At 33.2% G+C, this 13,135-nt stretch overlaps 2 protein-coding genes across 3 annotated transcripts in view; one reads left to right on the forward strand and one right to left on the reverse strand.

Annotated features, from left to right (window-relative positions):
- The window catches only part of unkl (unk like zinc finger), a 39,555-nt gene that overhangs the window by 2,239 nt on the left and 24,181 nt on the right, over positions 1-13,135 (forward strand). Inside the window, exons 3-9 of one of the 2 annotated variants that reach the window (XM_087245063.1) lie at positions 5,261-5,437; positions 7,305-7,438; positions 7,534-7,669; positions 9,289-9,406; positions 9,494-9,578; positions 12,123-12,286; positions 12,642-12,830. In XM_087245063.1, coding sequence (XP_087101189.1) covers positions 5,261-5,437; positions 7,305-7,438; positions 7,534-7,669; positions 9,289-9,406; positions 9,494-9,578; positions 12,123-12,286; positions 12,642-12,830 — 1,003 coding nt within the window. The remainder of the gene's footprint in view (positions 1-5,260; positions 5,438-7,304; positions 7,439-7,533; positions 7,670-9,288; positions 9,407-9,493; positions 9,579-12,122; positions 12,287-12,641; positions 12,831-13,135) is intronic. The other variant, XM_087245064.1, reaches the window with a different exon arrangement.
- Positions 9,907-13,135, reverse strand: part of LOC101882899 (dynein axonemal assembly factor 8) — a 57,405-nt gene continuing 54,176 nt past the window's right edge. Inside the window, exon 31 of the mRNA XM_087245060.1 lies at positions 9,907-12,334. The gene's annotated coding sequence lies outside the window, so the exon portion shown is untranslated. The remainder of the gene's footprint in view (positions 12,335-13,135) is intronic.

The raw sequence follows: 13,135 nt of genomic DNA on the forward strand, positions 1-13,135 counted from the left end.
GGTCCTATTAGAGCCACTTTATTTGGTAAACAAACCACGTCTTTTATATAATATATCTACTAAAAGACAGAAAATATTACTTTACGAACTGTGTTGTAAATAAATCATGAATATGTTCATAGTAGTCAATAATTATACTGAAATGAATTTAAAAACTGAATAAATATAAATTTACACACATTTGCACAAGTAAATGAACAGAATCAATAATGGGCTAAAAGTCTGCTGAATTCTGCACGCTCAGATTCTGTGTGGGGGCCTACTCAATACTTGTATATTAAGGACATATTTAGCATGATCTTATTCTACTTTTCTAATCCAATCAGATATCTGAAATAGGGCTGCATGATATTGTAAAAATCTAGCATTGTGATATTTTGTTATCTTGCAATGTATATTGCGATATGATGTATGGGACATTCAACCAAAAACATATATTATCTGTCTGTGAACATAAATACAGTGAAGAAAAAGTATTTTGTTACAAATTTTTTTTTAAATGGACTGATGGTTGGTTGTTCTGTAAAGAAATATGTAATTTTTTTGGTTCACAGGTTTTTGTTCTTTATTAAAAACACTTTACAAATGTACAAATCCTGGCATTGTCCTTGTCTTCAGCTCAATTGAACCCAGACTTCAAATAGTTTTGTTATGCAAGTTTAACTGATCATTCCCATCAATTGATTAAAATTTACAATTTTAGACAGATTGGGATGATTCTACAAGCATTGATAAAAAACAATAAAAAAGCGTTACAATTGAAACAAACGTCTCTTACCATTTTCCGTTTAACAGTATTTAGAGTCAGTAATTGAATAATAAAAATCCAACTAATTCAATGCATTTGTTCATTTTTAAAGTTACTCACGACGATACAATTTCTTGTGCCTGAATGCTTTTAAAATCATTATACAGTCACAGGCCTCAAAAGCACAGTCAAACTACCAACTATAATACAGACTCAACATTGCAGATCCTGCGATGTGACTATTAGGCAATGGGACGATAACTGTTTTCAAGCTGTACAGTGGTTTGGAAAAGTCAAGATTTTAAAGCCGCCACATTTTCTGTTATACCATTCCTACCGTAAATGTAAGATTTTTTTATTCTTTTTTTTTTTTTACATTTATTTATTTATTTTATTTCTTTTTTTGAGAAAAGTATCTCCAGCAGAAGAGATATCTAAAGATGTTGTTTTAAATTGTAAAGAAATCTGTGTTTTTGAAACTTATAAATGCAACAGAATTAACGATTCATCTGAATTATTTAGCCTGATGTGTTTGCTGGTGCAAAATATTTTAAGTGTTTCTCAAAATAAAATATATTGTGTTCAAAGGGGGAAAAAGTTTCAGTTTTTATACCCAGACATTTAAAAAGAATATATTTTAGAGCAGTAAACACAATTATGTGAAACCGTCATATTTTTATTCAAGCCTATCACACTGTCAGAATCTTATATCGGTCCATGCCTAGTGACTATTGCAAATAATAAGATGGCCATATTGACGCTGAAACATAACTACTACATTAATAACTATTAAATACACAGCAAATTAGACGTTTATGGAATTAAAAGTCATAGTTAATAGTTTGTTAATTGCGATAATTGTACCTCAAAATAAAGCAAGACCTAAATAATATAGGCTGTTTTGATGGTATATGCCATTGGTTTTGTGATTAGAGTTCTTTGCTCATTGAAACTAGGTTTACACTTTGCTGTAGTGGTGTAACAGAAGAGTTCAAAGGCTCTATAAATGGATCATATAATTATTGTTGTGTCCACGTGACTGCTAGTCAGGTGTCATATGCAGATTCTTGCCAAGTTTTTTTTCTTTCGTTTTTCCCTAAAGTCATAAATAACGGCAAGATTTTGGAAATGTTGCCTGAGTGTCATGTCAGGAGGTGTCTGAGCAATTCCAGCATTATGGATGTGACATTTGCAGTGAAAATTCAAAACATAAATTCACACAGTAGCTATATGTTAACATTATATTGAAACATCTGTTAATATTTTCTAAAACAACTAACCACAGAGTTATGGCATCAGGAAAAAATCAATCTGTAAACTTTTTTTGTAGTTTAATTGAGGAAAATAAACATGGGTTATGGATGTGACCAAAAAGTATTCAAGTTTACAGTATACAACATACTTTGTAGAAATTCTGTGAATTAAACTGCACAAACCAAAAGAAACAACACTAATCAAAAAGATAAGTCTGTTTACTATAGAACAAAAGTGATTGATTTGATTTGATTTGATTTGACATTTTTTGCATTTATGAGGTAAAAGCTTTGTTATAGATGTGAAACACAAGCCACTTGTATGACTTTGGCAAGTCAAATATGATAGTTTGAAATCTCGATCATTCATTCATTCATTCATTCATTCATTTATTTTCCTTCAGCTTAGTCCCTTTATTAATCAGGGGTCACGGAATGAACCGCGGAATGAACCGCCAACTTATCCAGCATGTTTTACGCAGAGGATCCAGCTGCAACCCAGATCTCGATAATTATTTTACATATTGAACGATAACTACATATATTTCGATATAAGTTGTTAATGCTTCAGGAGTTAAAAGAGCATCACTGAAGCCACAAAAATTAATGGGTCCAATAACATTTTTGGCCGATAAATCTTCGGTGACCGAAAATGTATTACATTTCCAATATCAACACACTTTTAGATACCCATTGCACATTTATGCAGTGCGATTGGCTTTTGTATCAATATAGAGTAAAAAGTCCATAGCTTATCAGTGTTATTGACAAAAAAATTTATTGTGATTCAAAAATGTATACAATATATAAATCAATACTCTAGTAAGATATTTGCTGATGCATTTTAAATGTAATAATGATATAGTAGTTACTTGTAGTTGCAGCACTTATTTTAGCTTTCATGTGTGAAATTGAATCTTATTAACCAGTCAGTACTTTGTAATTGACATAAATTTTATTGCGATTCCATATAATATTGTTTATCGGCCCAACCATAGTTTGAAAACATTAAAAGATATTTTTGAATAATTTTGAAGTACTATAAAATACTTGCTCATACAAAATATGTAGAATCGGCTTCGCTATTTTGGTGAAAACGGCATGGTTGACATTTGTATGGAATTTCTCACCTATAATAACATTATGGGTTTGTCCAAAATATGAGACACCACCTGTTAATATTCTGTATTTATATGGCAATTCATTTTCATTTGATTTGTTATTAGGGGATATTATTGGTTGTGGCAATTATGTACAATACATGGTAATGCATGATGAATTGGATACATTTTATTTTAATGCTGTTGTTAATGCTAATGTTTCTTCATATATTATTATTATTATTATTATTATCATTTATTGACCTGTCTCTAAATAAAAGACTCGCCCAGATAATGACTACAAATTAATAATTCATGTTCATCTATACGTTATTTAACTTTTATATAGTATAATTACCTTTTAAGAGCAAAAAGTACATTTATTTTGGATATTGGATTTAGTTCTGCATCTTTTCTTTCTTTTTCTTTCTTTCTTTCTTTTTCTTTCTTTCTTTCTTTTTCTTTCTTTCTTTCTTTCTTTCTTTCTTTCTTTCTTTCTTTCTTTCTTTCTTTCTAAGCTGTAGATTTATAAGTGCATTCTGGTCATTAAAGTGTTTTCTACTATAACATAAAAATACATGTATAAATTTTTTGCAAGCCGCCATTAGTATATTCTTCCCTTTTAAGTATCATTTTTTAAAGATATTTTGATCTTTTAGTGGTTGTCTGCCATTACATGTAAACAAATAGACCTAACATAATAAAATGTTTTGATCCTTACTAGTACTTACACTTGAATTTAAGGTGGATTATTATTTATTTCCTCTCTCTTTTATCACACTTTGTGTTTTGACTAATTCAAATGAAGTGTTAATGTAAATGTTACAATCATGACTAGTCCTGTGTGTCCTCTGCATCAATGTATGTCACATGGCTGCAGTATAGGCATAGATCACACGTTTATTCACCCAGTAGCTGCCGTCCTGTGGTGACATCATTGCAGTTGCCATAGTTACTGTTGCTACCTGAACGAGATGCAGTTGCTATATTTGAGAAGATTATTGGGTATGTAGCATTTTCAGTATGAATCTGCTCTCAGGGAGCTGTGTGATTTGGCACGGCCCCATTTTCTGTGTGCATTCAATCCTGTCCTACAAATTATACATTAAAATATGTTTCTGTTAATATGATCAGTTGCCATGTATCAAAAATATGCAATATTTCTATTGTAGTTACAGTATGTGAAAATGGATTTAGTTATTGTATAGCCATTAATGCTGGGCTGACAACACCAAACATACACCTAATATTTCATAATGTTATGGACCCATTATTCTTGCTTTCATTATGTATAAGCCAGCACTCTCTGATAGCATATCTTGCGAAACATTCGGGAAGTATTACACAAGTGTTTGACTGTTTTACTGTTAAGAACGCCCTGCATTTATAGTGACATTGGTAGTTTTTGTTCTCTTTTAAGAAATGGGACATTTAACATGTTTAGGTGATCAAAACAAGCAAGGAAAAAAAATATAAATACAAATTCTAGTTTATTTGCTGATGGGTTTTAAATGTAATAATTATATAGTTGTTACTTGTAGTTGCAGCATTTATTTTGTCTTTTATGTGTGAAAGTGAATCTTATTATCCAGTCAGTACTTTGTATCTAAACAGCAACAGATGTTCGAAAGCATAACTTGTTTACTCTGATTAAACATATTTTGCCTGTGGAAATGGAAATGTGAGTTGTTATTAGCACTATTGCTCATATATTTAGCTTTTTTTTGCTCTGTCTGCTAAGCCAAGGGTTATACTTTTGAGGAGGACTGTGCATACCAAATAAAGCATCTTTTTGTCTGTTTACATCTCACTCTATTGCTTAGTCATTTTGTGATTTATCAGAAATAGTTGTCAGACAGCAGGTGAACGCATTCCCATATTTTTGAACATAACGCATAACCACAAAATCTAAAAGTTTGTCTGTCCAATTTTTTTCTGTATTATCTTTTGTGGCTTTGGGATATGCAGTGTAGACACACATCTTTTTGTTTTAATGTTTTGAAAGCCTTCCAAGTTTTGAAGATATTTGTTTTTTGCCTTGTGTTACTTTATTTTGTCATTGTTACCTAAAATTGTAGAAAAATACACTGTCGTATTTGTTTGTGACAAATTTAAAAATGCATTTCTTAAACCCAGTGTTACCGTTTTTCCTTTTACAGTTGCCCTTATTTACACCGGACCACCGGTGACACGGAGCGAAAGTATCATTTACGCTACTACAAAACCGGCACCTGCATCCATGAGACAGATGCCCGTGGACATTGTGTGAAGAATGGCCTCCACTGCGCTTTCGCTCATGGACCACATGACCTACGGCCACCAGTTTATGACATCAGGTATCTTTTTTCTGCTCTGTTTGTCCACATACAAAGTAGCATATTGGGGTGTCAGTTTAGAAAAAAAATATTATAGGAAATACAGTAAAAATTTCCTTGGTCTCTGTTAAATATCACTTGGAAAATATTTGAAAACAAATTTAAAAATATTTGATGGAGGGCTGATGATTTTGAATTCAACTGTGAATGCTAAGTGAACCTGTTCATAGAAAATACAAGACAAAACGACATTGCAGTGTCTGATGAAATTTTGCATACTTTAAAGTCTAGTAGTACTGCTAATTTACTTTGATTTAAAGTATTCTGACACCTGCTCATCACATAAAATCCAGGAAATTTAGCAGCATTTATGAATTCGAACATCTATTCAGATTTTGCAACAGCTAGGAAGTTTATCAAACTAAAATTATCGCATATATGTACATATACATGCATCGATATTGTAATATGTGCATCTGCAATAGTCTCATTGCAGATTGCGTTTATAGATGACTAGAAGCCACAGTTGAAAACACCTGATTTGTGGAGTCCTTGCAAAATTTCAATCCTAGAGTTACCAACAAGTTTATTATTTGCATATGTTTTAAGGCCTATGACTGTTTGAGCATTTAAAGCCACAGCATTTATGTTTAAAGCATTCTGGAACAAGCAATTATCGTTTTTTATATCTTATAGAGAGATTAATTGTGTTTATATAAAAAAAATATGTAGACTAAAGTGTGTTTTTACATTTGATTATTCAGTTTGTGTACTTTTAGACTTCCCAAAAATCACTATTTATTTCATTTGTGTCTTTGCTCTGCTGTTTTTTTTTTTTTTTTTTTTTTTAATGATTGTGATTGGTTTGATAAATTTGATGCTGATGCACTCCCCTGCCGAAAAAAAAATCATCTCAATCAATTTAAACTAATGTTCTTTCCAAATAGAACTATTAATTTCATCTGGTGAAATTGTATAAAAATAAAATATTGCAATGACAGTTTTTCACCAATATTGTGCAGCCCAATACCAGTACCAAAAGTACAGAAAAAGCCAGAAAGTCCTGAGTTATTTCGCTGATAATTATTTGTGTGGTTTTCAATGTGCCACAGTTCTAGTGTTATGTAAAAGCAGCGGCTGTGAGCATGTGACTAAATGTGCCTATCTTATGGGTTGACAAATGTGTTTTGCAATACAATGGAAAAGTGATCTGATGCATTGCAAATCTTGCGTCTTTAACAGCCATTCAAATTAAAATACAGCTCTGAATATTCATTTAGGTCTGAACAAGCTTTGGTGTAAACAAGTAATCCTCGCACTAAAGGACAGTTGACAGAAAAGGAAGTTCTTTGGCTTGTGACACTGTTTTTTCATTGGCGGGGGATTTCTGCAGGATTCCCAAGCCTCAAATAATGTAAATGCAGTGAAAGCCCGAACATCAGCAGTTCACGCTAGACATTGTTTTGTTATGATTACTGCTTTCAGTTGCAAAAGGATTTTGAGGCAGAATAGGTATTCACTTGATTAGCATTGTTGGTATTTGCGTGCAAATTCAATTCATAAGAGAGCAGACAGTGCGAATGAGAGGACACTTAACTTAATTTGAAAGGATGTATCTTATTTATTGTGATACTAATGACGTTTAATTGCTCTTGCATTGCAGAGCAGTTTGCACAACATAGCCTCAAACGGTTTGTACTGGAAATGTGGCTTACCAGTGATTAAATAACAAGAAATGTGCCATCTCAGCAGTTGCCTAGCAACGTGTATGTGGAAATAGCTGTTGTATCAAGACCAGTCTTGGGTGTTTTTTTTAGTTTGCATCCACTGTTCACAGCCATTGGTGCTCCTGAAATGAGTGATCTGACTTGTATTATCATGTATGCAGAGAGATCCAGGCACAAGAAGCTCTGCAGAATGGCCAGTTGGGATCTGGGGAGGGAATTCCTGACCTGCAGCCGGGTGTGCTGGCCAGCCAGGCTATGATTGAGAAGACCCTGAATGAGGACCCGCGCTGGCAAGGTGAAACTAAATCTGTACACACTAATGCAAAATAAAAACCACAATGGTTATAAAATGTCGCTCATCTTCAGCTTTTGTCTCTGTTTTTTTTGTAGACACCAATTTCGTTTTGGCCAACTATAAGACCGATCAGTGTACCAAGCCTCCACGTCTATGCAGGCAGGGCTATGCTTGTCCCCACTATCACAACAGCAGAGATAGAAGAAGAAATCCCAGAAAGTTCAAATACAGGTGAGAAGGAATGGAAATAGATTTTTAAATAAAACAGTAGTCAAAATATGGACTCTTTTCACAAGCATGTTATTACGCATTTACAGTCATCAGCATGTTAAATCCTTAAAAAAATTTAAATTTAGATTTTTTCTTAAAACGTATGAACATTTATATGTATTCACATATGCATTATATCATCTTTGCATGATATCATCTATATCATCAAATGACAAAAAACTAATTACCGCTTGTGCGAGACGTTTCTAATGCAGCGTCTATGGGACTGGACAGTAAATTTGACGTTATTATTTCTTATGGCTGCCATCATCACAATTTTTTTTTACCTTTTTCTGAAAGTCTTTATGACATCATCACAGAGTTTTTCTTTTATTATTTAAGCAAATAAGATTGCAAAAAAAGGACTTGCTCTACTCTCCCATTCACTGCGCTCTAAGTTTTGCCAACTATGAAGACTTCCGCTGCTGAGAAACTCGGAAATGTGAAAAGGGTCTATTTTGAGGTGGAAGTGACACTACTTGACATTATTTGCTCTTTTTGTAGCTCCTGTACTTATATTTGATTGTAATGCAGTAATGTGCACCTTTTGTATTGAATTATTTGTAAAAACTTGAATAATTTGATGTCAGTTTTTTTTTCTGTTAAAATATGCATGCTTTTTTCACTGACCAACAATTTTTTAAAGGATGCTGACATTATTGAATCAGCACTTTCTTCAGTGGCTTAATTTTCTGCACAAATAAAAAAAAAAAAAGAAAATTGTTAAAATTTGTTAATATTGTGTTATGTTAAAGGGTCACCCCAAAATTTATGATTTACTCACCCTCAAATGGATCCAAACCTTCGAGTTTCTTTTTTTCTGTTGAACACTTAAGAAGATATTATGGAGAAAGCTGAAAACCTGTAACCATTGACTTTCATAATAGGAAAACAAATACTATGGCAGTCAACGGTTACAGTTTTCTAGCTTTCTTTTAAAATTTTTCTTTTTGTTCAACAGAAGAAAGGTTTGGAACTACTTGAGGTTGAGTTAATAGTGAGTCAAGTTTCTTTTTTCTTTCTAAACTGTCTGTTTAACTAAAACAAACGTAACAATCTAATGGAACCAAATATTCATTTAATGTTATTATGTTAGAAATAACATTAAATTAACATAATAAAGGTATTATGTTCAAATAATTGTTTAAATAATATTTTTTTCACAGTGTTAATAGCTTCTATATTTAAAAAGCTATATAATTCTACATAGATGGGCTCTGTAGCATCTAAAAGATTGAAATCTCCTGCCTTATTTACGTACTAACATGGATATTTTGGGTTTACTCCATGATAGAGTACATAGCAACTGTAGCATCATTTTTCATTGTGACCAAAAAATATATAGGCAACAAGATAAGTAAAATAGCGTAACTAGAATATTTTAAGGCTGAAGAAACTTGATTATCATTCGTCAGTATGACACCCATAGCAGCATAAAGGGCTCTTTTACCAAAATGTAATTGTCAAAAATGTATTTTCTATTTTAGTTTTTGGCTAAATGAGGAAAAAATGTTTACAAATGTTTTTGATTTATCAGTTTTTAAAACCCAAAACTTATTCACTGTTAAATGTGATGGCAGATCGACGCCCTGCCCGAGTGTGAAGCATGGAGATGAATGGGGCGAACCCTCCAAATGTGAGAGTGGAGACAGCTGCCAGTACTGCCACTCTCGCACCGAACAGCAGTTCCACCCAGAGGTCAGGCTCACACACACCTGTACAACACTCTCCTTCAATGACTGACTTCTTCTTTTTAATCTCAATAACTTCCTTCTCTCTTTTAAGATTTACAAGTCAACTAAATGCAATGACATGAGGCAAACCGGATACTGTCCAAGGGGCCCGTTCTGTGCTTTTGCACATGTGGAAAGTAAGCATGTTCACAATGATGATCGGTTTCAATATTTTGGTGTGTTGTCAGGGTTCAGTGCTAAGGATTTTTTCTACTGGTGCGATCGGGCCAATGATTCAGATTTGTACTTGCCCTGGCAATATTTTCACTGGCTCCACCAAAAAAAAGAGAGAAGTTAATAGCTATTTTTGCCACATATTTTAAATAATCTGTCAAAAAATAATCTAGAATTTGTGAATTTAATAATCTAGAAAATGTGAATCTAGAATTTAAGTTATTTAAAAAATGTTAATAAATGTTTAATGAGCAAAATTTGAATGTGTTATGCAAACAAATAGAGCAGTATGGAAAATATGCAGGTATTTTATTGCAGTTCGAAATTAATTAACAAAATCACTTATCATATTGACGGCAAATTGTGCAAAACATCACTTAATTTTTTTTGTTGTGTTGTATCCACGGTAATGTCTGCTTCCAAGACGTTAGAAACAGTCATTTCTTTTATCCTCATAATTTGATGTTGCCGCCATGTTGCCTTCACTTCACTATAATGGTTGTTACCAGGTTACAGAAAAAAAATGCATGCTTAAAACATCAAATCAGATGAGAGAAACCAAAAAGCAATATGGTGTTTACGACATCACAGAAAAGGTAGCATTTAAAGATTTATAAAAACAAACTTAAAATGCACGAAATTGACAAATAGTCACAGGGTTCCTGGTCATAAGGGCAGTACTTATTGTTGAGCCCTGGTTGTAGTCCAATACCTGAAGCACTGTAATTCCGTTTTATTCATGTGTGGCTATGAGATTGATTCAAATAAAACAGACGTCTTGAAGAATTAATCAGAGAGAAGGCGCTATATTTTTTGACACAGTTTTCTATGCTTTCTGATTGAATGACTTGGCTCACAGTATGATGCTGTTTCCCACTAATGTAATTAACATTTTCAAAAGAACATGAGTCCATTTCTGTAAGCAGAAATATGAGAAATGTCCAACATACTTGGGTGCGCACTAAAGGTTAAAGCCACCTAGGAATACTATGCACGAACCATCTTCACACATTTGTAAAGAACAGCACTTTAAAACGATGTGTGCATCTTCATAAATACGTACTATGCACACACTTTGTTTTCATGTAAATGAACAGACACAATGAATAAAAAGTTTCCAAATTTCTTTTTCTCAAACATTAAAACCAGTTCTATTGTTTGGAAATGAAATGAAGCGATAAACACTAGGGCTGCACGATATTGAAAAAATCTGCTAGTGCAATAGTTTGTTTTTCTGTGATAAATATTGTGATATGAATACTGTTTTACAAGATAATTTGAATAGCTCTAGTTGACAGTTTTCTTGGTCATCTAACAGTATGCATTTACAGAAACTTGTTTCCATTTGAAATTTTAAACAATGATTAGTGCAAGTAATAATTGTTTTGTTTTCACCATCAGAATAAATAAGTAACAATTAAGATAAATAATCTGGTTTTCACTTTGAAAATGTAGATATTTGGACGAAAAACAGAACAAAAATTCTACACTGTAAGACCCAAAAAAGTTAAAGTGACTCAAACCATTTGAGGAAACCGATTGCAGCAAATCAAATAAGTTAAAAATCTAACCCCAATGAGTACTGTGAACGTAATCCATTTGAGTAAATGAAGCAATTTGAGCACAGTAAAACCCAATGAACGAAGAGAACTCAAACCAACTGAGTGCTGTAAAACACAATAAGTTGCTACAAACCATTTGGGTTAAATATAAGTATATAAGTCTTTATAAGGACTGTGAACTTACTTCATTTAAGTTGAAGTAATGAGGTACACTGTGAAAAGTGATTAGTTACTTAAAGCGTTACTTTTCAGATTAGTTACTTTCAGTCTGACTCAATTGTGTCTTAAATTGTGTTTTAAATTCAATATAGGCTATACTTGTAGATTTTATAGACTTAATGAAGCACCAAATATGTATTATTTTAACAATTGTAGTAATTATTTGAAAACAGACGTGCTAAAATAGTCTGACACTGTAAAAAAGGGATTAGTTGACTTTAAAAAAGTGAGTGCAATTAGCATAATTAAAAAAATTCAACTTAACAGTTTTAAGTGAATAGGCTTACTTCAACCAAAGTTCAACCAAAACTGTAAATTCTGTCCTCATTTACTTATCCTTCACTTTTTCCAGACCTGTTTGACTTACTTTTTTCTTTCTATTGAACGCAAAAAATATATATTTTAATAAACTTCAGAAACCAGCAGCCATTAACGTCTATAGTAGAAAAAACAAATACTAGGGAAATTGTTGGTTACCTGTTTCCAACATTGTTTGCAATATCTTATTTTGTGTTCAATAGGACAAATAAAACTCAAACTGGTTTGGAACAATTCATGGATGAATAAATGATTACAGAATTTTCATTTTGGGGTGATTGATCCCATTAACGTCAAGAGTACAAAAGATTTGGATTCAGTTTTGTTAAATTGAATTTTGACATTGTGCAACTAGCTGTGTGAATTATTAAATTCTAAATATTTTTGGTTGTGTTTATTTGTCTGAAGGAATTCCTTCCACAGAAGAGACCATGAGCACGTTGCTCTCAGCAATGCAGTCTGGTTCTCAGTCTAAGCTGGGCTCTCAGTACCCAGAGTGTCCAGTCAGTGAGTGGAGCAACAACACCAATTCCATCACCAGCAGCGCTAGCAACAACGGCCAGAGCGGAAACGTATGTCTGCGTTCCTCTTCTCACACCTCTCCTACATCTGCCCTGCATCTGTGCAAGACAAATGTCTGTGATTTAGGAAGCAGTTGATTGTTTCGTTGTTAAAGCTACTGCTTTTATTTTCATTTCGGCAGTGTTTCCTTTTGTTGACTTTGATTTGCTTTGCATTCATTTCTGCCTATTGCAGTCTGTGTTGGAAAGGGAAAGTATCCCAAATTCAAATCAGAGCTTTGTACTCGAAAAATTTAGCTAATTATTCTGAGCTTAACCCTTTCGCAATTGGATTTACTTAATGAAGCAACCAAAAATTCACCTATTTGGCCGCGTCTTTAAGCTCACTTGTGCTTTTCTCCTTCAGGTATCATGCTCTAATAGTCCAACTGTAACACCAAGCTCAGGGAGCAACAGTTCTTTGTCCCCAATTGGACCCATCGGCAGGCCAAAATGCTTTACTAATGGTAGCTTATGTTCAGAGTCCACAACATCCAGTGTTTCCTCTCCAACGTCTAACTATCCCAAAGCGCCGGGTTTTGAACGGGAGGATCAGGTACACGTGACCGCTTTCTCTGACCCTTTCTGAAGGGATTTCCTGCAGGACTGCAGGCATGACACACACTGCAAGCTTTCACTTTCATTTCTTTGCCTTCGAGTCATTTCATTTCACCACTTTTTCTGTTGGTTCTGTTATTTTGTTATATTTATTTTTATTTGTCAGATTGAAAGCAATTGTCTTAGTTTTCAGTATTCATTTGTTGAAGTCTTTTCGTCAGTCTTTAAGGGTTCCACCTGGTATTAAGATGCATTTTCAGTCATTCAATTACAATAGTTTCCACCTTTACAGGGCTATAGAGC

The sequence above is a fragment of the Danio rerio genome, chromosome 3 (assembly GCF_052040795.2).
Source record: "Danio rerio strain M-AB ecotype USA chromosome 3, GRCz13ab, whole genome shotgun sequence".
Lineage (NCBI taxonomy): Eukaryota > Metazoa > Chordata > Actinopteri > Cypriniformes > Danionidae > Danio > Danio rerio.